The sequence below is a fragment of the Vombatus ursinus genome, unplaced genomic scaffold (genome assembly GCF_900497805.2).
Source record: "Vombatus ursinus unplaced genomic scaffold, bare-nosed wombat genome assembly UNPS02014798.1, whole genome shotgun sequence".
Taxonomy (NCBI): domain Eukaryota; kingdom Metazoa; phylum Chordata; class Mammalia; order Diprotodontia; family Vombatidae; genus Vombatus; species Vombatus ursinus.
In genome coordinates, this window is record NW_020954576.1 from 67,437,000 (window position 1) to 67,463,216 (window position 26,217).

General features: G+C 34.1%; 1 protein-coding gene across 1 annotated transcript in view; it reads left to right on the plus strand.

Annotated features, from left to right (window-relative positions):
- The window catches only part of LOC114049459 (ryanodine receptor 2), an 811,539-nt gene that overhangs the window by 696,798 nt on the left and 88,524 nt on the right, over nt 1–26,217 (plus strand). The window contains exons 82-85 of the mRNA XM_027870708.1: nt 6,109–6,208; nt 8,519–8,598; nt 13,139–13,215; nt 22,073–22,146. Of these exons, the coding sequence (XP_027726509.1) occupies nt 6,109–6,208; nt 8,519–8,598; nt 13,139–13,215; nt 22,073–22,146 (331 nt within the window). The remainder of the gene's footprint in view (nt 1–6,108; nt 6,209–8,518; nt 8,599–13,138; nt 13,216–22,072; nt 22,147–26,217) is intronic.

Consider the following 26,217-nt stretch of genomic DNA (forward strand, 5'->3'; position numbering starts at 1 on the left):
GTGATCAGTTGCACACAAGAAAAGTTTTCCTCTTCAAATAAATTCTGAAATGGCACTTATGACTATGAAAAAGTTGGTAACGCAACAGAAGCTTTTTTTATCCTTCCATTCACTTTCACAGATCATTTACAAATAAGTCATATTTGAGAGGAAAAAATAACTATCTCCTTTCCACTACAAAAACAGTGATGGAGATTTTTGCTGCAAGAGTATGATACAGTTCCCTTAATTGTAGCTACCTGATATCCAAGATGCCAATTTTTACAGCCTCTTTCTTGACCAAAATTATTCAAAATTGTTGTTGGATATGTACACATTTTTTTTCTTTTTTCTTTAACCTCTATATGAGAACATTTTCTTTACTATATCCTGTCTGTCACTCTGGTTAGCCATCCTATTTTCTGTTCTCTATTTTGCCTACACATATGCATATACATATATACACATTATATATATTATGTGTATGTGGGTGTGTATATATATATATATATTATATATTTCTTATGAAAGGAAATGTAAAGTAGATATTTTCTTTATTATATTATTTAATACTTGTTATATATTTTCTTTCATAAAATAAGTTTTATTTGTATATCTTATTTTTTACATCACAAAATTTCCCCCCAGTATCACTTTCCCATACCAAGTGGGAATCACATGTAATAATGAATATTTTTAAAGAAAGGGGCGGAGGAGGGGAGGAGAATCACCAAAGTGATTGAGAAAGTCTGAAAATGCATGCAGTGTGCAATATGTCACACTGGTGGATATTGTTGGCTACCCTCAAGAATGTGACTTAGCATTTTTTGTCATTTTATGTTGTTCAGTCATTTTAGTTGTGTCCAACTCTTCATGACCTCATTTAGGATTTTCTTGGCAAAAATACTGGACTGGTTTGCCATTTCCTTCTTCAGCTCATTTTACAGATGAGAAAACTGAGGCAAACAAGATTAAGCTACTTGCCCAGGGTTCACACAGCTAGTAAGTATCTGAGGCTGGTTTTGAACTCAGGGAGATGAGTCTTCCTGACTTTAGGCTCCACACTATCCACTGTTCCACCTTGATCCATTCTTTTGGTAGTTTAGTACTGTAGAATCTGTCAACAAGATCTTCAGTTATAAAAACGGTTTCATCTTAGCTGCATATCCTCTTTTTAATGTAATTTTTAAGTAATTGAAAATAAGCTAAATGTTCCACAAGCATTGCTGCAGAAACGTAATTGTTCATAATATCTGATCACATTTCTATATTCTAATTAATGTAGAAAGATATAATATAGAAAATCCATTCCACCCTTTGATGATTTAATCTTATGAATCTTCAATCAAATCAAAAAAGATAGTGCTTATCAACTGCTTTGCACTGTGTCTGGTATATAATAGGCACTTCATAAATGAATACTTGTTCCCTTCACCTCCCTTCCCTCTTTCCTTTAATAGGTTTATTTCTTCTTATACTTTTATTGTTCATGACAGCCTATTAGTAATTACTTGCTACCATATTTTAACACAGAAAATTTGGATAAAGATACTGCATTATGATGGCAAGTGAGATATCATGTGAAGTGAACATCTAAGATTCCAGTTATTATAATTGTTAAAAGCTTAAGAAATCTCCATACTAGATTTGAACAATTTCAAGTTGATAATTTATAAAGATGTCTTTTCGAATATTGAGAAATGAAAGTGTAGAAAAATTTTAGTGGTATTGAAGAGTAGAGCACAAGGAGAAATTGCTATGTTGGAATATGAAAATAAAATTTGTTGAACATCAAACTAAAAATATTTTAATCAGTGTAACTTGTAATTGTATGTATTTTCTTCTAAAGAGCTCATTGACTAAAAATTGAATCTATCCAAAAGGATTATTGATGTTGTGGTTGCTTTTGCATCTTCTTGTATGACAAAACTACCAACTACTATATCACCTGTAATTTGGTTTTCTTTAGATTACTTCTGCAAAAGCTATTAACATTGTAAGATACTTCCATGCAATCAATTCACCATTAATTTATAAATTACTTACTATGTATATTCAGAGTATTGAATAAATAGGACAACATAATTGTTTTCTCCACGACGTAAAGTAGACGTAATTTCATTTACCACATAGAAGTAACATATTAGAAAAGCCTAGATTTTTAGTGTCTATAGCACTATAGAATATCCAAATCTCTTGTTTGTTTTATACATTAATGATCTGAATCAGTATCATTAGCAAGTTCTTGCAACTTTATTGCCTTCCATCTTTCTTGCATGTAATTATCAAATTCAGTTTTCTGTCAGTATCTTTTTATTATGCTGTTTAGTAAGTAAAAAATTCATTCTGTACAAATTTCCTCTATATCTCTAATATATTGTGAGTCCTTTAAAAACATGTCAAATAAAATAACATTTTTATTTTAAAACATTATTTCCCCTTGGATTTAAAAATATATAATTCATTTCATGAAAGTGCATTCACAGCTTGCTTCTTTAAAACATCTAGTAGAGATCTTAAAGTAAATAAGATGATATTTTTCTCAGCAAAAGTGGAAGACTTGAAAACAACTATACTGAAGATTATTGGACCCTATAGGAACCATAACTGGTCAAATTCAAATCATCAGCCTTTAGCTGTAGTTGCCACTTGTAAATTCTAGAAAATATTGAAGAGTGTCCTTTCAGAAAGAAGAAATCTACTGTATTGGTCAAAAAAGCTCTAGTTTAATATATACATAACCTTCTCTACTCCGGAAAATAGGATTAGAAAAAACTCTTTGACCACCAAGAAATAAAGGACCATTGTTATTTATGCTTGTTTTTTTCTCTCTTCTTGGTCTTAACTTTAGGCAAACTATTAAAGATGCAAAAGGACTATGCTCTTTGTTGAGAAATGTCTTACTTTGTTTCACTCTTTTAATGCCAATAGCTTGAGATACACTCACAAAATATTAGATGGAGATTTGATTGCAAACTTGTTACTCTAAAAAGAAACTGTCTTTTGATTAGTATTTCTAATTCATATATTCAGATCACATCTTTTGTCTCACTGATAAATGCATCTGTTCTTGAGAGCTTCATCACAACCTATTTGTGATAACATCTAATGATTCTTAATTCTCTCACTTTCTAAAATCATATTCTTTGGGGATAAATTTAAATTAACTTTGTTTTTTTCAAACTGCTTCCTTTCTTCTATAACCCTGGCACAATTCCCAGGTATAGAATAACCAAGTGGTCATTTTAATTTGAGATCATATTGAAATTCAGATAAACTGAATCTCTAAATAAAAGCTACTTCTTACACTTTGGTGTGCTTTTTCTGTTTTTAACCAAATCTATGATTTAATTGATAAAGAGAATTAGTGAAGAAATCCTACTACCAATAAAATTTGGTACATGCCTTGCAAGTCGTAATTTTAGAAAATTGATTGTGGTAGTGAGAAGTTAAGTTTTTTGTCCAGGATCACACAGTATATATAAGAGGCAGTACTTGAGCCAAAGTCTTTCAGACTCCAAGGTCATCTTTCCACTATGCCATGCTGCCTTTCACAAATCAAGAGCTACCCTAAATAAAAAATAAATAAATAAAAACTACCTCCATAGAATGATTTCTTTAAACATCAACTATCTGTTTCTATTTGACAGTTACTCTACAATATCCTGGATGTTATTCTGATTATAGTAACTCTTTTAAAAAATTAAATCATTCACCTAAGATACCAAAATTATAGCACTTTCCTGAAATTTGCTAGGAAAAATCATGAACTAGAAAGAAAAATGGAAATACTTCTGCAGTAAATTGTATTTTTCCCCTGGCTCTTAAACCCTAAAGTACAAGGAATCTTATTCTCTTCTGCTTAGTTCCCATTTATTATCCTAAACCTTTTTATAAGGTTTTCAAGACTTTAAAGTTATGACATACTTTTCAGTAATAAGGGATTCTATGAAATAGACTAGGTAATTCTTAGAGAAAATGATGCACTAGCAAAGAATTGCTGATTGCCACTCAATCTAAAAATGTGGCCATTAATAGTGTACAATAGGAATAAGATTGACCTGACAGATCTCACTCAATATACCTCTTGCCTGGATGCTTATTCAAGTGAGTCTTTTTGTCTTCCAGAAAAGTATACATAAATTACCTCAATGCTAGGTGCTGTATATACAAAGCGATAAATAGAATCTACAAACGGTGTTTACAGTCAATGTACTTTGTCCCATTAAGCTAATGTGGAGGAGACCAGGAATCTGAGTTGTTCTGTCTTTGAGCATTTCTACTCAACTATGCCCATATTTGGTGGTTGTTTGTCAAGTCAACCTGAAGGCTATCTTGATTTGTTCTCTTCTGTCAGCACAGGAACTGGCCCTTTCTCTACCTACATCCCTTCTCATCCCTTGATTCTTTTGCTGGTAGTGATGATATGGTGTTTGTGTTCATGTATTTTCTTACCACTCTTTTATTGAGAAGCTCTTCTTTAACAAAACATGAGTCATTTAAGCTGGAAGCAAACACTGTAAGCAGCTCTAGCAGTGGAAAGAGAATAAAAGATTGTTGGGTCTAAAAAGAAGAATCAAATGTTGCTCATCAGTTTTAAGCAGCACCTGAAGAGCAGACAAAAGGGTTTTCTTTCAGTTTTCCTGAAACTGTGTTGTAATAACAATATAATTTTGTGTATGTGTGTGTGGTTTTGTTTTCGTTTTGTTTTTTGACTTCACAGGAAGAGGTTTAAACATGAAGGCAAACCTTTTAGATGTTAGCATGGCTACATATAAAGCAAAGCTGCCTTTTTTTTCTTTTCTATGCTTCCATTTAGGCCTATCACATAACTTAAGAAAAAAATAAAAATTAACCACAGGAGCGCTAACTGTAGTGTGAAAAAAAAAACCTGATCAATTTTGTTTTCGCAGCACGATATTATCAAAGATTTAAGAAACAAATTTGCCAGCCTCGGCGAGAACTCTCTGGTAACAGCATAAATGTCTGTGTTGGTTGCTTTTGATTTAAAGGTTTCTTTTTTCATTTGTTTGAGCCCATTTATTTCCCCCCTCCTTTTAGTTTACTTTATTTTTCATATTATGTAACTAGCAAGCCTTCATTTTTTAAACCTCTTCCATCTTCCAGTGTCTATTTTCCGTACTTTGGATGGAAAGTTTATGGCAGCAAAGCTGTCACTCTGGCTACTTCTGCTGCAGCTGTTCCTGCTCTTAGGTCATATATGTTTTGGCCGTTGTGTTTTTGGACATGATACTAATTGATTGTTTCATGTCCCATTGACTAAGCTTTTCTACCACGCCATTCTGATGGACTCGCTGTCAAAGGGCTCTATGCAACTTTCATTTTGCAACTTATACTGCTTAGTCCCGTCTCAATTCTCCAGCGAGCTGGATTGCTCAAGTGAATGATCATACTAGTCTTGAACTTGCTGTGCCTTTATATTTTATTTTTATTTTCTTCTTTATGTTTTCAGTGGTAGTTTAAATGGAAAAGAACAAACTTCAATCATTGCTCCAGCAGCGCCATGCAGTATCGTTTATTACCACCAGAGAATGCAAAATATAAAGGCACATTGCATTCTTTATTCTTTGGGGATCAATGTGATTGGGGTGATCAGTATGATAAGTACACTACTTAGTTGAAATCTACCTCTTTTTTATATTAGCTTTCAATTTTGGTTAAACTCCAAGATGTCTCAGATTAAGCTTTTCTGTGATTCAGTGACAACTTGCAACTCGAGTCATTTGCTGAGCAGTATCAAGTTATGGTCATGTCATGGGAAATTACTAAAAATGTGAAAAATAAATGCACAAAAATACAATTCAAAAAGTGCAAGTTTAATGAAGTACTACAAAACTGTGATATATGCTTTGGACTGATCGAACAATTCACAATTGAGAAAATCCATCCTAATAAACCAGCACTAAAAGTATATTGAGAAAAGTAAAAAAGGGGAAAAAATGAGTTGAATATGTTGGTATCTGTTCAGTAACATTGTTTGTGTTGAAATGGTTCATAACGTTGTCATAGAGCCCATACATGAAGAGATGACTTTAAAAATTATGGTCTTTAGACATCTTTTAATGTTCACTGATGACCACAACATAAATGATTGGGATTTGTGTTCAGGAAAAAGAAATGGAAAAGCAAAAGCTCCTATACCAGCAAGCGCGATTACATGACAGAGGGGCTGCCGAAATGGTGCTACAGACAATCAGTGCCAGCAAAGGTAAGGACTTGCAAAAGGCTGACCTTTAATAGCCTTTTCCCCCCATTATGATCTCTTTATGTAAATTACTTATTTATGTCCACAAAATGATTCTTTTAATGGGCATTATAGGCTACTATTTATCAAATTTCAACTTTCATCATTTAGCTCATTTTCCCTTTTCCCTCATTTGTAAAGATCTTCCCTCAGAACTCTTACTGAAAAAACCTGATCTCAACATTTTGAAATCTGTCCATTATGTCCACTAACAAGTATTTTTTAAAAGTCAACTATGTGCCAGGCATGGGGATAGAAATTGAAAAGTACGTTCATACTTGCCCTCAAAAAGCTCACTTTATGCCAGAGGAATACAATACATTCACAGAAAATTAAATATAGGCTATAAACAAAATAAATACATAGTATTTTAGGAGAAGACATCTAAGGGGAAATCAGAAAGGGCCCCTTGAAGGAGATGATCCTTAAACTGGGCTTTGAAGGGAACTAAGGATTCCAAGAAGTATAAGGGAAGAGGTAGGGCATCACCGGTATGAAGCATAGCTGAGGCAAAAGGTCCAGAGGCTGGGGTTGGAATGTACTATTTATATAGGACAGGATAGTTGGGATGGAGCACATAGTGTTTAAAAAGGAGGAATGTGTCATCAACTTGGAAAGATAGGCCAGAGCCAGATTATGAAGGCCTTTAAATTCCAGATATATTCCAGATAAAATCCATATGTTATTATGTTCTAGAGGCAAAGGAAATCCAGTGATGTGGTCAAACTTAAGCTTTAGGAATATCAGTTTGGCAGCAATGTGGAGGCTAGATTGGAGAGGGGAGAAGCTGAATATAGGAAGCCCAATTGAGAAGCTATTGCGGTAGTCCAGGCAAGAAGTGATGAATACCTAGACTAAGATTGTTGTGGTTTAAGTAGAGAGAAGGGAACAGTTGTGAGAGATGCTCAGGAGATGTAATCAACAAGACTTGGCAATGGATTGGATATGCAAAGTAGGAGAGAATAAAAAGTCAAGGATGACTCCTAGGTTGTAAACCTAGTAGAGGAATCAAAGGTGGTGCCTTTGATAGATGGAAACAGAGAAATTAGGAGGAAGAGTGGGTTTCAGGGTGAAGAGTTGTTTTGGATATGTAGAGAATTATAGAGTTAAATTACTCCCTTAACAAACTGAACATAGAAATAACAATTCTTGATGCCAGTATTTTTCATTACCCAAAGTTTGGGGCAGTGAGGTGGCACAGAGGATAGAGCACCAGCTCTGGGGTCAGGAGAACCTGAGTTCAAATCTGGCCTCAGACACATAGTACTCATTAGCTGTGTGACTCTGGGCAAGTCACTTAACCCTAATTGCCCCACCAAAAAAAAAAATCCTCACCCAAAGTTCTCTTATAGATCTGTGTGGTCAGATCTTTAAACATGTTGATATGTGTAGGATTCTTGCGTGATTAATGTTAGTAACCATCATGTTAGTTTAATGAGGAAACTAGCATGCACTGACGTGGGGAGGTAAGTGGCTCCTCTATTAAGTATGCCTAGAAACAAATGGAAACACATTCACCAAGTCTCCATGTGCATTAGTACAAGGTGTCAACGTGCTCTAAGAACTCATCCCTCACTGGCCATTTTTTTGCATTGTACTCATGATGCAAATTATTTTAAAAAATAATTTTCGATTAAAAAGTAATTACATAGTTATGGAGAAGATCTTATTTCTGATATGAGTATGAATAAAATTAAAATATTAATATGCCATAGGGTTCAATTAACTTAATTTTTAAGATCTGCCAGTTTAAGTGGATCTTCATAATGATCTGACTTTTAAAAAATCTTTATAACAAATTCTTATTCCGTACATATTACTTTAAAAATTATTTCATCAAATGTGTTCAGTTTTATAATCCAAGGCTTTAGGCTACTATTATTTTAAAAATAAGTCAGTCCTTTAAGCCAAATCAACTGTATTTTTAAAAATCTTTTCTAGATAGTTTTTTGCTGCCCCTAGGTAGGATACCATGTGGAGTTTATTTTGCAAACAGAGAAGCTGACATCAAAGTTTGACAATACATATTTTTTTCTTTTATTGAAGAAGTTAGACCACTTCTATTCTGTAAACAAACATGTAAGGCAGTGCTAGTTGTATTTTGTTGAATATTACTATGGTATTATTATTGTCATTTCTGGTCAATAAGGTAACATAAAAGAACAATAATAATTATATAAATAAACTCTAGTTGGTAGTGCATGTGTGTAGTCAGGATAAATTAGTACAATAGACTTGAAGTGATCTAGAAAATAATGCCTTTATATTTTTAAGGTGGAACTGGACCAATGGTAGTTGCTACCCTGAAGCTTGGAATTGCCATCTTAAATGGGGGAAATTCTACAGTACAACAGGTAAATTCTTAAAATCTTTCTAATTTTACCATAGTCTAGTTAGTATAGCATTAGTAACTATGTATGTAGTGTTCTAAATAAATAGAATATATAATAAGAAATTTAGTAAAGAGGACAATCAGGAAGACCTGATTCAAAAAATATCTCTGATACTATGACCTGACCAATTCATTTAACTCTTCTGGGTCTCAGTTCTCATTTATAAAATACTTGTACCTACTTTGCAAGGATATAAGAATCTAATGAGATACTTAATGTATTTAAGATACTTCATAAATTTTGAAGTGATATATGCCTTGTTACTACATGATACATTAATATTATAAAGTCAGATTCTCCCACTTTTCATCTTCCTTGCTAATAGTGAGAGTTAGGTGCTTTTAAGTAAATAGTAGAGTTAAAATCACCTTAATAAGGGTAAACTTACCTGAATATATATGTAATATACTGAATTTTTAAAATGGCTAGCCCCAAGCCACTTTTAGTGACTTTTAGTTAGTGACATCAATTTAAATACTGCATTTCTTTTCATTTTATTTGCATTGATATCATTTGTTTTTACATTTTCATTATCAGATATCTCTCTCCCCTCTACTCAGTGAGTCTTCTCTTTAAACAAATTTTTTAAAAAGCAATAAATAAATAACATGAATGATCACATTAACTGAATTTGACAGTATATTAAATGTTCCACGCTAGGAATCCCTAACTTCTATAAAGGAGGGAGAGAATATTTCCTCATCAATTACACAATATTCTGTTTGTTGTTCTTTCTATTTCCATTGTTGTAGTCATTTTATAGATTATTTTCCTGGGTCTGCTCACTTGACACTGATTTCATCATATAACTTCTCATGCTCCTCTGAATTCTTCATATTCATCATTTTTATGCTGCAGTAATTTTCTATCCCGTTCATGTAACATCATTTGTTTAGCTATTTTCCAATCAATAGGCATCTCCTTTTTTCTAGTTCTTTGTTCCCATAAATAGTAATTCTATGAATTTTTTGGTGGAACTTCTTTTTCCACCTTTGACCATTTTGGAGGATACAGTGGGACCTCTGGGCCATACACAGGGCATGGGTAGTTTAATCATTTTTAAAGCAAAAATTCCAAATTACTTTACAGAATGGATGAAGCAGTTCATGACTCCAGAAGTAGTACATTCATGAAACTGTCTTTCCATAGCCCCACCACCATTCACTCTTCCCATCTTTTGTCACCTTTGCTGGTTCTCTTGGCATGAGGGAGAACCTCAAGAGTTTTCTTTTTAATTTGTGTTTCTTTTGTTAGTTATTTGAAGCATCCTTTCATATTGTTGTTAATAATTTACCATTCTTTTGAGAATTGCTTTTTTTAATGTTATTTGACTGCTTGTCCATCGGAGAATGTCTCTTGATCCTATCTATTTTTTTAGTTGCTCATATTTCTGGATGATCTCTTGTCAGAGAAATTTTAAAATTAAAAAATATTTCTTTTTCACAGTTGAAAGCTTCCTTTCTTATCATGCATTTCATATCATGTATTTCAACCTAAGAATATGATTGCAAATTAACTACTTTGGTTGTAAAGATGTCATTGCATTTTCATACCCATGTGACTAATTTGTTTCAATTAAGTTTTTTTTCTTATTATATCTTGCATTTATATAACTCTGCTAATGCCTGCATTGTGTATCTGAACTAGGGTTAATGTGAAAACAGGGAACTAACTCTTTAAGAACCTGGCTTGCTTATGGAATATGAGGAAGTTATTTTATAGCTGTCCAGAATATGCTATGATCCACAAAAATCATCAGCATGTTTGGGCAATACTAACAAAGGAAAAAAAAAGAAGGAAAAAAAGAAAAGGTAATGAGAAATTGCATTCAAAATAACCACAAAATGCATTACGTATCTGGGAAGTAACCTAGCAACACACAAAAGATTTATTTAATACAAATACTAAATATCCATGACAAAAATAAAAGCAGATTTAAAATACTGTTGAAAATAACTGTTCTCAGTTTGGTCATGTCAATGTAATAAAAATGACAGTAGTATCTAGATTAAATTACAAATGTAGTACCATTCCAATGAAATTATCAAGAGACTACTTTTTAGAATTTGGCAAAATAATAAAAGAATTTACTTGAAGGAAAAAAGGTCCAAAATCTAAAAGGAAATTAAGATGAAAAAGTACGAATGAAGGGTATGTAACCATACTTTATTGTAAATGGTTATCTTCAAATCTTTTTGATAGTGCCAAAACCCAAGTTGAACATACACACACATATACACAAACACACACCAAACAAGAAATAGAAGCAATCAAAAATAGTGATTTTTATAAACGTAATAACAAATTCCTCATCCCAGTGGATAAGTGGTGAAATGATAGGAATAAATAATTCTCAAAAAAAAAATGATTCACTTTTTAAAATGGACTTCTGAAAAGGCATTTCTCTGAGGGCAATACTCTTTTAGCCATTCGTTATATCCTTAGTGTTTAGCATAGTACCTGCCAAATAGTAAACTCTTAATAAATGCTTGCTGCCTAATCAAAATCAAATTGCACAGCTTCAGAGGGCCTGCAGAAATTAATAATGAAACCATTTATATGCTATTCTCTAAAAACTAGGGGATTTAAGAGTTCTTTAGTGGCTGACTTTCAGGAAAATCATCTCCTCCTTGCAAAAGAACCACCATGGAAATTTTCACTGTGAATATATTTCACAGATGATGGCATTCTTAATTTCCTTTCTTATAGATCCTCACAGTGTTGCCAGCCATTTCTTTTTGGTTCTGAAGCTCCTTCCACCTATAGGTCTATGCTTCCATGATCCTGTGGTTCTTATACTCAGAATAAACCATCCTGTTTCTCTCCCTGATTTTAATAAAGATAATGTCTCATGTTTCCTATATTATATATTTAGTTACATGCAGGCCTTCTGTTCTCTTATTTGAAGACTGTCCTAGTGAGTCTGTAGAATCACAAAAACGTAGTTTATAAGGTACCCTGAGAGACCCATCTAATCTAGTCTGTTCTTTTACTCCAGAGATTAAGATTCTACAACCTTATTGTATTAATAAGTAGTTAAGGCACATTTCTTTGTCCTCTAGGCCTAGTAAGTGGTCTTATATCCACAAGGGACTTTTTATAAAACATTAATTGGTAGAGGTAGATTTCTACTTAATCACCATTTAACAAACATTTATTAAGTACCTACTGTCTGCTAGGTGCTGGGAATACAAATACAAAGAAGGATACTATCCCAGCTTTCAAGGGGTTTATGTTCTTCTGGAGGAGATGTGTACATTTTTTTTATATACAAATGAGTATAGAGAGAATATGCATGCATTTATATATACATGGACAATAAATATACATACAATTGATATATGGATATGTACAGAATATATATATACAATAATTATGTAATATATATGTACATATAGAACATTTTATATATATACATATATATAAAGTTATTAATTAGGAAGAATGGGCAGTAGTGGTTGGGGGGGATCAGGAAAATTTCCTGTAGATGGCCGTACTTAAGTCTACTAAGATAGTTTAAGTGTCTGACCTAACATTGTTTAGGAGAGTTATTATTTTCTTATTTATTGTCATGGGATCATAGATTTAGAACTTGAAGGATATTTAAAGGTCATCTAGTCCAGCCCCCTCATTTGATGGCTAAAGATGCTGTGGATAATAGAGATTAAGTGACTTGCACTTAGGGTTACATAGGTACTACATTGCAAAGCTAGAATTCAAATTCGGGTCCTTTGATTGCAAATCTAGCGCTCTTTCCAATGCACTATATTTCTCCCAAGAAATTTAGAGGTGTGATGGATCTTTACCCCCATAGAAGAGTTGGTCATAATTTTTGAGTGAACTTGTTTTCAATATACTGTGATCTTTTAAAATTTTAATAACTGAAATATTTTATTTATAGTTTCCCTATGCAGTGTGATAGTAAACTGAGATAAAAATGTAACACATACATTGTTGAAGTATTAATACAATTGATGTTTTTGTTTCCTGATTCAGAACATCATTCTAAGAATGCATTAAAACAATTTCCATCGTTGAATGATGTGATACTTTATAGGGGTGAAAATAGAGGGAACTGAATTTCTAAATATGGTACTAATTAGAAGTATTTGCAATTTTCAAATTATAGTGCTGTTTTTAGAAACCATTTTTATTTTACTAATCTTTTTTGGAGTCATCTCCAAACAGGCCCCTCTGTGATTTATTTGTTCTAGAATCTTAAAAACTTTATTCCAGATTGTTCTGAGGGTAGGGAAAAATATCTTATTTCACTGATGTTTATGGTGTTCATGGAAAAACAACTTCACTGTTTCATGGCGCATTCATTCACTCATGTGCATATGAATTTATTGCTATCTTGCTTTAACTTATCTGACAGTATTCCATTGCAAAGATATTATTAATATTCTTCATATGCAAGGTATATTCATCTACATTGGTCAAAATGATCAAAAATTTTGTTTTATATTCAGTGAGTATGTGGTTTATGTGTTTGTTGTAGAAAATGCTTGACTACCTCAAGGAAAAAAAGGATGTGGGCTTCTTTCAGAGCCTTGCTGGCCTAATGCAGTCATGTAGGTAAGAAAATACCTTCTTTCAATCAATCATCATTTTTCTTTAAACATTTTAAAAGTATAACATACATGATATATCACATTGAAGAAAGTAAGTTTATTTCATGTAGTTAGGCTTCTAAAAAAAGAAATAAATGTTGAAATTAAAAGTGGCTTCCACTTCAGTTCAATAAACATTCATTAAGGTCCTGTTATGTGCAGGTCACCATGTTAGTTGCTAAGCATATAAAGACTAAAAAGGAAACAATTCCTACCTTCAAAGAATTACATTCTAATGGGTGCATAGTACATACTTACATAAGTAAATGCAGAGTAATTTAAGGTGGGGTAGAACTTTAACCAAGGATAGAATCAGGATAGGCTTTTTGTAGGAAGTGGTACCTAGGTATTCCAAAAGGTAGAGTTGAAGTGGCAGAACATTTCAAACCTGTAGGATTGCATATGCGAAGCCACCAGGTAGAAGATGAATTGTTTTGCATAAAGAAGAGTAAGTCTATTTGACTAGAATATAGAGTAAGGTGGGAAGGAGAAAGGTGATATGAAACAGGGCTAGAAAAATAGGTTAGTGCTGCTGAGATCACTTAAAGAGAGGGTATAGAGAAAAGAAAGAAAATCTAGAACGAGTCTTGGAAGAGACTCCCAGTTAGGCAGCAGGATGTGCTAGATGATCAATCAAAGGATACCAAAAGGGAGTTGTCAGACAGGTAGAAGTAGAACTAGGAAGAACAATATCACAGAACCCCAAAAAAGAACATATCCAGGAAGAAATGAGATAATCTAAAAAACTACAAAGAGGCCAAGAAGAATGAGGCCTAAGAAAAGGTGATTGCATTTAGCCTTAAGAGATCATTTATTAAGCACTTACTGTATTTGAAGCTGCATGTTAGATAAATAAACATAAGACATAGACCTTGATTTCTGGGGGATAGAGGTGTGGAGAACACAATGATATGAGAGGTAGTGTCACAAATACATAGAAAACTACTATGAGAAATTTCAAGAGGAAACTGATAAATTCAGATTGAGAAGGGGCTTGAGAGTGGGGAAGCCTTGGTGGAGGAGGTGATATCTGAGTTTTTCCTTGAAGAAAGCAATGGGACAAAGTTGATTCCAGGCCTGGGTGAAAGGGAACCTAAACCAAAGAATAGATATAAAAAGGGAGGGTAAAATGGGAGAGGCAGAATAATCTGGTTTGGCTAAAACAGTGTTCCTGAAGGGAAGTAGTAAACAATAAGGTGTAACTAGCAGATTGGAGCCACACTTGGGGGCTAGAGGTAGGACTTGAGTCCTTGAATTAGGAGTTTATGCTTTTAAAAAATTATTTTTATTGTTCTTAGCAAATATGAATATTTTACTGTACCAGGAAGAGTAGAAAAAATAACTACATATAAAATTATGAACTGTTTTATATAGTTTGGGTTCTTTAAAATGTGTATTAGATTTAACATCCAATTAATGAAGTTATCCTGCTTATCTGTGTCACCTTTTCCAAACTTTGCTCTCATATGTGTAATTTTTAATGTATATTAACTCTCTTTGTTGTCTTCTTTTTGTGCATTACTCTCAATACTCACCGACTCTCATCAGTCAAATAAAGTCTCCCTTGTAACAAATAAATATAATCAAGCAAAACAGATCATAGGCTGTGAGTTAGAGTGAGTCAGTAAACATTTAGTAAGCTCCTACTATGTGCTAGGCACTGTGCTAAGCCCAATGAAAACAAAAATTGATATAAAACAGTTCCTACCCTCAAGGAACTCATTATCTAATGGGAGAAGGCAACACATATGGTACCCAGTAGTGGAACCATGATAAAGTCCTGTAGCCAGGGTGAGAAATGATCTGAGGAGGTGTGAATTAGAGTTGAATTCACTTTACAGAAGGATGAGTTTCTGAAGATCATGAAATCCAAGACATCAGTAGGATGGCAAATGATAAGGTGTAAATTCTCTGGGTGGCCTCTCAAACATATGGTCTGAGAGAAACTCCCAGATATCCACTTCCTTCCCTCACTCTCTCCAAGCAGAGGGCAACCCTAGGAGCAAAGGGTGCTGATTTCATGTGAGTTTCAGAATTGATTTCATCTTGCAGAATGATGAGTTTCTGGAGATCATGAAATCCAGGATATCAGCAAGGTGGGAAATGAAGTGAATAAAAATGCCTATCTCTGTGCTTTATTCTTCAGAGGGAACCACTTAGGTTTTTTGGATAAAGAAATCACATGATCAGAGCAGTGTGTCAGGAAGATTATTGTATCAGCAGTGTGAAAATGGGATAGCATAGAAGCAGAAAGACTTGTTATGAGGCTAGATTATTATAATTATTATAATCAATCTAGGTGAGGTAATGAAAGCCTAATGTATGGTGGTTTTCATGTGAGTAGAGAGAAGGGATGAAAGAATTATTACAGAGGAGGTGGAGGTTGAGAGAAAGAATCAAAGGTGATTTGAGCTTGCTAAAAGGATGGTGGCACATTTATAAAAACAGAAATTAAAGCGTGAGGCCGGGCTTTGGAGGAGGATGAACAGCTGGAAAACTGAAGCTCTGAGGAAAGATTTGGGCTAGGAATCTAAAACTCTGAGAATCTTCTGCATGGGGTGATAATCACTAAATACATGGAAAAGGATCTCTGAGTAAGAGAATGTGTAAAAATATGGACAAGGATCACTTGTGTTTAAAGGACTGAGGAGAATAAAGAACCACCAAAGAGGCCAGGGCAGGAGTGGTCAGAGAGGAAGGAGGAGAACTATAAGAATGCAATGCCACTGAAGCCAAAGAAGGAAGAGGTGTAGAAAAGGAGAAAACATTAAAAAGACAGAACACAGTGTCAAATGCTGCAAAGAGGATGATAGGAATGTGTGGGAACGTTTATTAAGAAAAGGAGAAACTTGAGCATTATGTGGTTGAAGAGTCCTGAGAATCCAGTTTGGAGGAAAAGATTAAAGATGGATTAAAGAGTGGGGATAAATGGTGCAATATAGTCAGGAAGGACAAAGAGAGTCTAAGATGGCATAGAGTGCACAGATATAGGAAGGAAGAGGATACATAGATTTCACATCTGTCTGTGAATCTATGTGGAAGATTAGGTCTAGTCTAACTCTGTTATTCTAAGGATGAACAAAGTGGGGCCTGGAAAGGTTAACTAATTTTCCCAAATTCATGTAGGTCACATCCAGTCTTCTTAAAGTTCACAATCTTTGTGGTTTTGAACACTCATTTAGCGGACTCCTAAAATGAGTCTTTCCAATGTGGAAATGATCTTATTGTTGAGTGTAATGTATACTCTTTGGGAGCAGGGAATGTTGTAATTTTTGCTTTTGTAATCTCCAAAGCCTAGCACAGTACTTTGCACAAGATAAGTACCTAATAAATATTTATTGACTCGAATTTGCTATTGAATTGAGTCAGTATAATGGCATAAAAAGAATAGTGGTCCTAAAAGACTTGTGTTATAGATTTGTTATGCACATTAATTAGCCACTGCCTTCCACCACTTTTTGTTTTTTAGTGTCCCCACCCAAAAAATTAGGATAATGTTATCTGCCTTGCCTGCACACAATTTATTATTATAAACAAGTGAGATTTGTTTGAAAACTTTTTGAAAAGTTAAAGACACTCATTTTTATCTATAAGCCAAATCACTAAATGCATCCTACCTGCACAGTTTTGGCTATACACAAATCGAATGAAAAATAATTCCTGAACTGTATAAGCATCACCTTATAATTGTATTAGTTGTCAACTGAATGAAGTTGATTTGAAATATGCTAATGGCCTAAAGATTACTTAAAATTTGGTCACAGCTCTTTATTTCTCTAGTCCTTTATAATACATTAGATTTGTAGAATGGAATCTGTCATCTTGGATATTATTCAGAAAGATATTAATGTTATTGAAATTATTATTGATTTTAAAAGATTACAGATTGAGGAAATCACTTCAGACTAAATCCAGTTGTCATAGGAAAGTCATTATCTGGGAAGATTAACAGCCTTCCCCATCCCAACCAAGTAGACAGTGTAGACTTTTAAAAAAAGAAAATAGAAGGTAACATGGCTGTGCTTTTCTAAGTAAATTATTAAATTCAACAAACATTTCTTAACTGTTTTCCCATGTACAAGATGCTGTACTTGGTAGGGTGTGATAGGAGCTAAGGAGAAAAAATAATAAAGGACTTTGAGTCAGTTTGTGGAAGAAAGAGAATATACTTTATTCTGTATTATAGGGCATTTAGAAAACTTATATTTGTGAGCCATAGACTAAAAATGAATAACTTTCAATGTCGGAACCCATAAATGCTGTCCAATGTTTAGGAGTATATAATATCCCTAAGGTAAATTGGTGATTAGGAAAATTTAAGGACAGAATATTAACTAATTAAGCCAATCTGTTACAGAGGAAATTTATTTTTTGTACATAACTTCATATGATTTCACATTTAAGATTTTGGAGAAAATTAATAATAACTAATATATAATACTTTAATTTTGCAAAACACTTTGCATACATCATCTCATGTGAGCCTCAAAACAACTCCAAGTCATGGCACACAAAGGACTGCACTCTAGTTAACAGATAGTTAAGTATATATTATAGACAGCTCTGTGTCTGGGGAAATCATTCCTTTCAGTTTGAATTTCAGGACAATAATGGTACTTTGGTATTATATCTGTCACTGCACATATATGAAGAGCTATGTCAGAGAGAAGAAGTGAGTGACCTTTACTGACACCAGAAGCAAAGAAAAGGAAGGGATCTCAAGCACTCATCTCAGAGTGCACATTCCTGGAAGAAAAAGAAAAATATGAGGCTTGATATACAATACAAATGCCCAAGTAATAAGGAATATACAGGAGACTGCTCTCTTGAAAGCAAAGCAGGAAGAGAGCTATTCGTGGCTGATTGAGGTAGAGTTCTTATCCTTTAGTCAAATACAGATATATTAAAGAAGATACTGTCAGAAGCCTTGTGTCCACAGAGATCTTTGAGCAAATGTGGCTTCATGATTTGGCACGTTACAGAGAGAGAAAGCCAAACATTAACAGACAGACTTTCTTAGTTTCTTCTGGAAAGGCAAGATTTATGTGTACCAAATAAAATGGGCATTTACATATACATGCTACATGTTAAGTCTAATAAGTTTCTATGAGATTAAGCAGGTAAGGCAAATCTAGGTGCGAATTTGGAATTATTCTACTTACATTTTCTGTTCAACAGATGAGGCAAATGAAGCTCAGAGATGTTAATTGCCTTGTTTTTGGTCATAGAGCTAGTGAGTAGAAGAGACAGGATTCACACTTGAGGTGTTTCTTCAGACACCATGTCTAGCACTCTGTCATACCCTTGACTTGATTTAATATCACAAGTAACAACATTTTCTCATGGAATTTCTAATCTCCAAACTCTAGGGTTCCAGAGAACAGACTTTTTTATAAATACTGATTTGCAAATTAGAAATTTAAAAATCTGTTCACATTTTTATTCATTCTCATTTCAATTAAAATATTTTGAAAGTCACCAACTATCCTAATTTGTTTTACCACTTCAGTCTTTTAGGAGACCAAAACTTGATATAAAATATGTTATATAAAGTAAAGCAAACATCCTAAATTAAATATAATGTTTAGTTAAAAAATCTTTCATAGACCATAGATAGAAACCACTGTAATAATTTATTTAATATTCAGGGTTTTTTTCTATCTTATATCCACTCAGAGGTATTGTGATTTCATTTGACTAGGAAAGGAGGCTTATTTTTCTTACGTTGTTGTCTGACTTCCCTTTGTTTAGCAGAATGTCTGCATAAACCTTTCCACTAAAGGTATTGTCAGAGAGTAGGTTAGTCAGTAATTTAGTTCTGTCTTGTTCATTGTTTAGTAAGAGAAGATCTTTAGGCCATGATGATTATCATTATTTTCCCCCTGATTTTACAAGAATGAGCTGAAAATGATCTCTCAACTACAAATTTCCCCAGAGCACTTTGTGTATGTTTCTTCTTTGTCTATCACATTCTATTTTGTATCATACTTACGTACATATATATCTTGTTGAGTCAGGTCAAATCAAGTCAATAGGCATTTATTAAATACCTACTATGTGCCAGGCATTGTTCTAAGCATTGGGGGTACATAGAAAGGTGAAAATAATCCCTGCCCTCAAGGAGCTCATATTATAATGAGTGAAACCATATGCAAATAACTGTATGAACAAAATACATAGAGAATAAATTGGAGATAATCGTAGATGGAAGGCACAAACATTAAGGATGACAAGAAAAGGCTTTTTGCATAAAGTGGGATAAGAAGGTAGAGATATCCAGGCCTGGGGGACACACAGTGAAAAGGCAATGAGTACAGAGATAGTCTTGTGTGATGAACAGCAAAGAGGCCAGTCATAGGATCATAAAGCACACAAAGGGGAGTAAAGTATAAGAACACCAGAAAGATAGGAAAGGGTCAAGTTATTAAGGATTTTAAAAGCCAGAAAGGATTTTATATATATTTTTTCTTCTGGAGGCTATTGGGAGCCACTGGAGTTTGTTGAATAGTGAGGTGACATGACTAGACCTGTGCTTTAGGAAGATCACTTTGATAACTGACTGGTGGATGAGCTGGAGTGGGAAGGGACTTGAGTCAGGGAGAGCAACCAAAAGACTATTGCAATAATCCAAGCATGAGGTGATGAGGGTCTGTACCAGGCTGATGGCTGTTTCAGAAAAAAGAAGGGAGCATATATGAGAGATATTATGAAGTTAGAATTGACAGGACTTTGCAACTGATTGGATATGGGAGTTGAGAGTTAGAGAGTGAGGAGTGGAGGATGACACCTAGGTTGTCAGTATCTTCAATAGTAATGAGGAAGAGGGGAGGTCTTTGGGGTTAGAGAAAAAAATAGTAGTTCAGTTCTGAACATGCCAGGTTTAAAATGTCTACAGAATACCCAGTTCGTGATGTCTGATAGAGGGTTGGAGATGTAAGACTGGAGGTGACGATAGAGGTTAGGGCTGGATAAATAAAACTGAGAATCATCTACATAGAGTTAATAATTGGACCCATAGTGGCTGATGAAATCATGAAGTAAAATAGCACAGAGGGAGAAGGAAAGAGGACCTAATTCAGAATCTTGGGGGAATCCTTGTAGTTTGCAAGATCCATCAAGAGATTGAAAGGGAGTCACTGATGTTTGTCCTTTGTTCTCAAAGAAGACCATGACATCAGGAAGGTGATAGCATGATTTGCAAATGAATTGAATTTAAGTGAGGGAGGGCTGTGCAAAGTCACCAACCTCACTTTCTCCTCTGGAGCCATCTGAGTCCAGTAGCAAGATATAGATCAGGACAACTGGAGAGAGGTAGAAGTAGAGCCAAGAAAGACATTATCATAAAAACCTAGAGAGAACAGAGTATCAAGGACACAAGGGAGATCAACAGAGTCAAAGGTTGCAAAGATGTCGAGAATGATAAGAATTTAGAAGAGGCTGTTAAATGTGACAACAAGAGATCAATGTTAAATTTGGAGAGGACTTGCTGTTGAATTATGACATCATAAACTGGGTTGCAGAGAGTTAAGAAGAGAGTAAGAGGAAAGGATGTGGTGGCACTGATTGTAGATGGCCTTCCCAAGGAGTTTAGCCTTGCAAACAGAAATAGTTAGTGGGAATGGAGAGATCAAATACAGAGGTTTTTGAGGATGGGGAACACATGGGAGTGTTTCTAGGCAGCAAGGAAGCAGCCAGTAGACAGAAAGAGAGTGAAGATTAGTGAGAGTGGAGATGACAAACTGCTAAGAAGATGTGATGGAATATAATCACTTGTTCATGTGGAGGGATTTGCCTTCACAGGAAGTGCCACCTTTTCATGTGAGTCAAATGAAGGAAGAGACAATGTAGGAAGGAAGAGACATCTGAATGATGTGAAATGAGGAGGGGAGAAGAGTAACCTTTCAGTGATTGGAATTAATTTTTTCAATGAAATATGAAGCAAGGGTCTCAGCTGGAAGGGTGAGGGAGGAAGAGCCATGGGAAGTGTTAAAAAGGGTGTAAAGGTTTGGAAAAGCCACTGTGGTGAGTGGGATAGTGATTCAAATGGGGAGGTGTAAAAGGATTGTCTTGCTGCAATAAGGCCCCAGCTGAGATTATGTTACATAAATTTGTGGTGGACCTAGTCAGCATAATTGGTGATTTTTTTTTTTCCATCTTCATCCAGCAGCAAATTTCTGTGCTGGACCTAACTCAAGCCAGTCTCCTGGAAGTTTAGGGTCGATATTAGAATAAAATGAGACCCCCATAGGGCATTCAATAGTTAACAAACAGAGATTTACTTAGCAATAACGTGAAAAGGATATTAAACAGGGATAGGCATTGAGGACACCTCAAATTGATTAAGCTGAGCAAAGCTTCCTTGCCTGAGTTGCCCATTGTCCACCAGGCACAAGAGAGGGTACCTGGAACTCCTTATGGCTGTTTTATTCTCAGGGTTCAGGAAGTGATATTAATATCTTCAGCCTTTAGGCCCCTGAGCCAATTAAGTCTCAAGGATGATTTCAATACCTTTTAAGGAAAAACAAGCTTAAATTCTAGGGGTGGAAAAACTAGGATACTGCTGCGACCACACTTTTCGTAGGTTCTTGAGGGTAGGGACTATCTTTTTTTTTTTACCTTTGCATCCATAGTACATAGGCACAGTTCCTTGCATTTAGTAGAGACTTGATAAATGTTTATTGAATTAAATTGATTTGAATTCTTTCATGCTTTGTTGAAAACTTTAAGACATACTATATTTTTAAATATTTACTTTGAAATCACAATATTGTATTTACAGATTTTCTAAATATTTCTGTCCATTATTGTTATATTTGTTTCAGTGTCCTTGACCTCAATGCATTTGAGAGACAAAACAAAGCAGAAGGACTTGGAATGGTGACAGAGGAAGGATCAGGTATTCACAGATGAAAAGAAAAAAATTCTAATCATTTTTTTCCCAATTCATTGAAATTATATAGCTTATTTCATGGAGTCAACTCTCCATTACACATGCTACCAGAAAGAAGCAGATACCTTAATAGTAATGATAATGAATGGCTAACCTATATTTGGCTTTGAAATATAGACATAAACACTAAAACATATAGGTACCTTATATATTATATGTACTTTTTTTCTTATAATCACATTCTATTTGTAATTCAACTCTTTTTGTTCCAGACCTTCTCTAAGTGACCTGATAATGAGATAGGTAATAGAGAAAATTCCCAAGTACTACAGGTACTTGAAAGTTGACTATAAGTTATTAGCCATTTAGTTCAGGGTGTTTGTAAAGCCACAGGAGAATCTCAAAGGATGAATACTTCTGTCGCACCCCCCAGGAAATATATTATTATTTGAATGCTTTGGAAGATATATATAAGGAAAATTCTTTAGTGGCCAAATTAATGCAAATGAGAGCATTAGTTTGCAAAGCCGATGCTAAGTATGTCAGAGAGGGTGATAAGTTAGATCCTTTGAATCATCCTTTGCCAAAATAAGAAAGTTTTTTGGCATTCAAATGACCCAGCTAGTTCATGTCACCTATGAATATTCCTATTTTGACTCACTCTATGTGTTACATGTTTTCCCTTGATAAATCTAGAATTGTGAGATAGAAAGATTAAGTCATTGTTCTGTTTTAAACAGTCCAAGTTATTTTCATTTAATATTTGACAAATACAACAAATAAAAGATTACCATCAGTCTCATTGAATAACTATATATATAAAGTTAAAATTTTTGTAATAAATAGAATTAGAGATGAGAGAAACTGCATCTTCATTTTAGAAGGCATTTAGTATAAAAGGTTTTTTTTCCTCCAGAAAACATTGTTATGGTGTTTTTTTCTTCTTAAAAAAATCCTACTTTGTGGGCTGATTTTGTACTAATTTATCTTTATCAAATCCTGTTTTTTTTCCATTTTGTTTTGGTTTGAATGAGCTTCTTTTTTTGTCAGTGTTCTAGTTTGGAATCCTTGGGTATTTGGGAGGAATGATCTTCAAACCAGAATGAATTTCCTCTTTTCATTATTTGTGGCCATTGAAGATGTTTCTATATAATTCTACTTAGGAAGAAGAAAAAAGAATGTATTGCCTATTTTTACTGTATTTTGAAGTTCATAGATTGTACATGTTTAAACATTGCTTCCTATTAAATTAACTCCTTTGCCTTCATTTTCCACTTAACATTTCAATGTCCAAGTTCCATTCATTATCAACTAGAAGCCAAAATATAATTTATTGCAGAGGATCACAGTTTTAGAGCTAAAAAGAGTCTTGGCAGTCATCAAGTCCCACCTCCTCATTATACAGGGAATTGGAGCACAGAGAGGTTAAGTGATTTGCCCAAGGTCACAGAACTGGTAATTGACTGAGGTAGGATTTGAACCTCAGTTTCCCTGCCTCCAAATCCACGTTGCTCTGTACTTACTGGGCTACTTCTCTAAAGTTACTTTCACTCACTTAAAAGTAAATCCTACATCATTTTTATGTATATCTGTCATTATTGGTGGCAACACTGATGTGCCTCTCTGGTTTTAGATTGTCTGACTGGAACAAACACAGCAAGTTAAAACAATTAGTTAGATCCCTTGTCTTTTTGAGGAGATGTTTTCATTCTAGTCTAGCATGGGAGTATATTCTAGAGCACTGACTTTTCTCATGAGAAATAGATTAGCTTTAGACTATTTTTATGTTTGACAGCAAATTATTACCCAGAATGTTCAAGATACTCTAAACCCAAATTAATTAAACATGTTTTAGTCAGTTTAGTAAATTTCAGAGCCCTAAAATGTATAGTCAATGCAGTCCTCATCTAAGTCTTCACTTTCCTAGTTAGCAGAATATAGGTTAGGATTAATTTTGTGCTTTCAAATTCAGTAATAACACTTTTTTATTGTGAGAGTTGTTATTCTGATGTCAGTATATTTTTTTATGATTTATCTGAGTTTTACTTGGTGTATATATTCTTTCCCTTTAGCACAGAAATGACTTGCCCAAACCAATATTGAGTATGTGTTATATCTGCTTTAAAAGTTTAAGAATAAAACTCAACTTTTTTTCTTTTTCCCCATTTTCTTTTCTTTCACCTACTGTAAATGTCTTGTCCTCCTTTCCTCAGTCATCACCCATGAGCGTGGTAATTATTAAAAAAAAAAACTTGTCTTATTCTTGTTTTTAGCTTTATGTCAGCCTTGTACAGCACCTGAAGAGTAAAAGTTTGTGTGTGTGTGTATTTTGTCATTATTTAACTCCTTAAATGAAGTGATTCTTTAGTTATCATTGTGTACTCTTAATTTCTTTTAGTTCTTGTGCCAACCCTTCTCTGTTCTTTGTTCTTTCAGGAATTGCGATGATTGTCACACTAGCTGAAAGAGCAGCAAGCTTTGTTTAGTTAATTTTTGTTTTGTTTTGTTTAGTATGTTTTTTCTTTTTCTTTTGGTGGTCCCAGTATTTTGCAATGGTTGATACATAAATAAATAGAACTTGTGCTGTAGTTCTTCTGTAGTATTTCTGTTTTGTATTTACTGTGGCTTTATGGCTGCACTGATTTGTGCAATCCCAGGAAATCTGTGATAGATCCAGAATGGAAGAGAAAGGAGATCTAGTTTACCTCTTGTTATTTCTTTTCTCTTTCCACACGGCTCTGGTTATTTAAGAGCTTTTCAATTCCCTGATGTTGGAAAGCCAACATATTTCTTCTCTGTCCTTTAATGTAAGATAACTATACATCTATTAGACAAGAAGCAGATTTAGAATGTCATTAAGCTATTAGGGACATAAATGAACTTTTACAACCATGGTTATATTTATTTCAGTATTTCAAAAGGTATCTGATTTTGTCATTATGATTACTTCTTCCACTCATATAGATTGCAAACTCTCATACTTGATCCCTTACAGCCTCCATCAGTGGTTATAATCAACCACATTGATTATCTAATGACCAGCTTTCTGGTGATGAGCCTTTCTACACTGCTCTAAGCTTGTGCTGCCATGATGGCATAGTCTTTTGCTGGACCTGTATTTACAGCCTTTCCAACTTGGGTCAGAGCTGTCGGAGTTTGAATTCCGCTGACATAGCCTTTGAGAATCCAGATTCTTCCCTATGTCAGAAGGAGGAATCAGATTAACTGGTATCTCCAGTGTTCACTTTATTTGATCAACCAAGAGCTGATTATTATCATTTGTGCTCTTATATTAATCAGTGACTTATGGACATAATCAGTCCACTTAAATGTTACACCTAAATGTTCCTTTCATATGATCACTTTATTGAAACAATTTGTATGCTCAAAGGATGCAACAAAGAATCCAAATGTATTAGTGTTAGCAATATCTTTTCAGGGCATTAGGCCCATGCAGTGTTTATTTCTGAAGGAGAACATATGGATCCTTGGATGGTTCATTTATTTACAATCTCCCTGGCAAACCACATTCACATAACAGTAATGCAGCAATCATGTGACTGGGACTTTACTGCATACAAATTATCTCACCAACAAATTTTATGAAACTGAGTAGACTTTTTTCAGTAATTTAAATTCTGTGTACATTGTACATCCTCAACAAATGTCTGTTGAATTGAACAATTATCTATCAAATGCCTACTATGTGCTTTTTGCCCCTTTCTTTTTACAGGCCAGATATTTGTTCTAAGCCTCATCTCTACTCTTAAGTAAATGAAGGGAAGGCATTGATGTCTAAAATGTGTTCTATAATCACTAACTTCTCCATTTGATGTTGAAGTTTTAACTGTTTTTTTGTCTACATATAAATGACATGATAAATGTCAAGGTTACTATTAACTTTGGTATCCCAGTCAGAACTGTATTTGCTTCTAATCTGGGATTGTGAATGTCATCATGTGATGCTTACCTATAGTATGTGAATATTGTTATCATATGAGTTGATAATAATGTTTTTTCCCCAAGTTCTTCTTGTGTCACTTTAGAAACTTATATTTGCTTTCCCTTCCTCCCTTA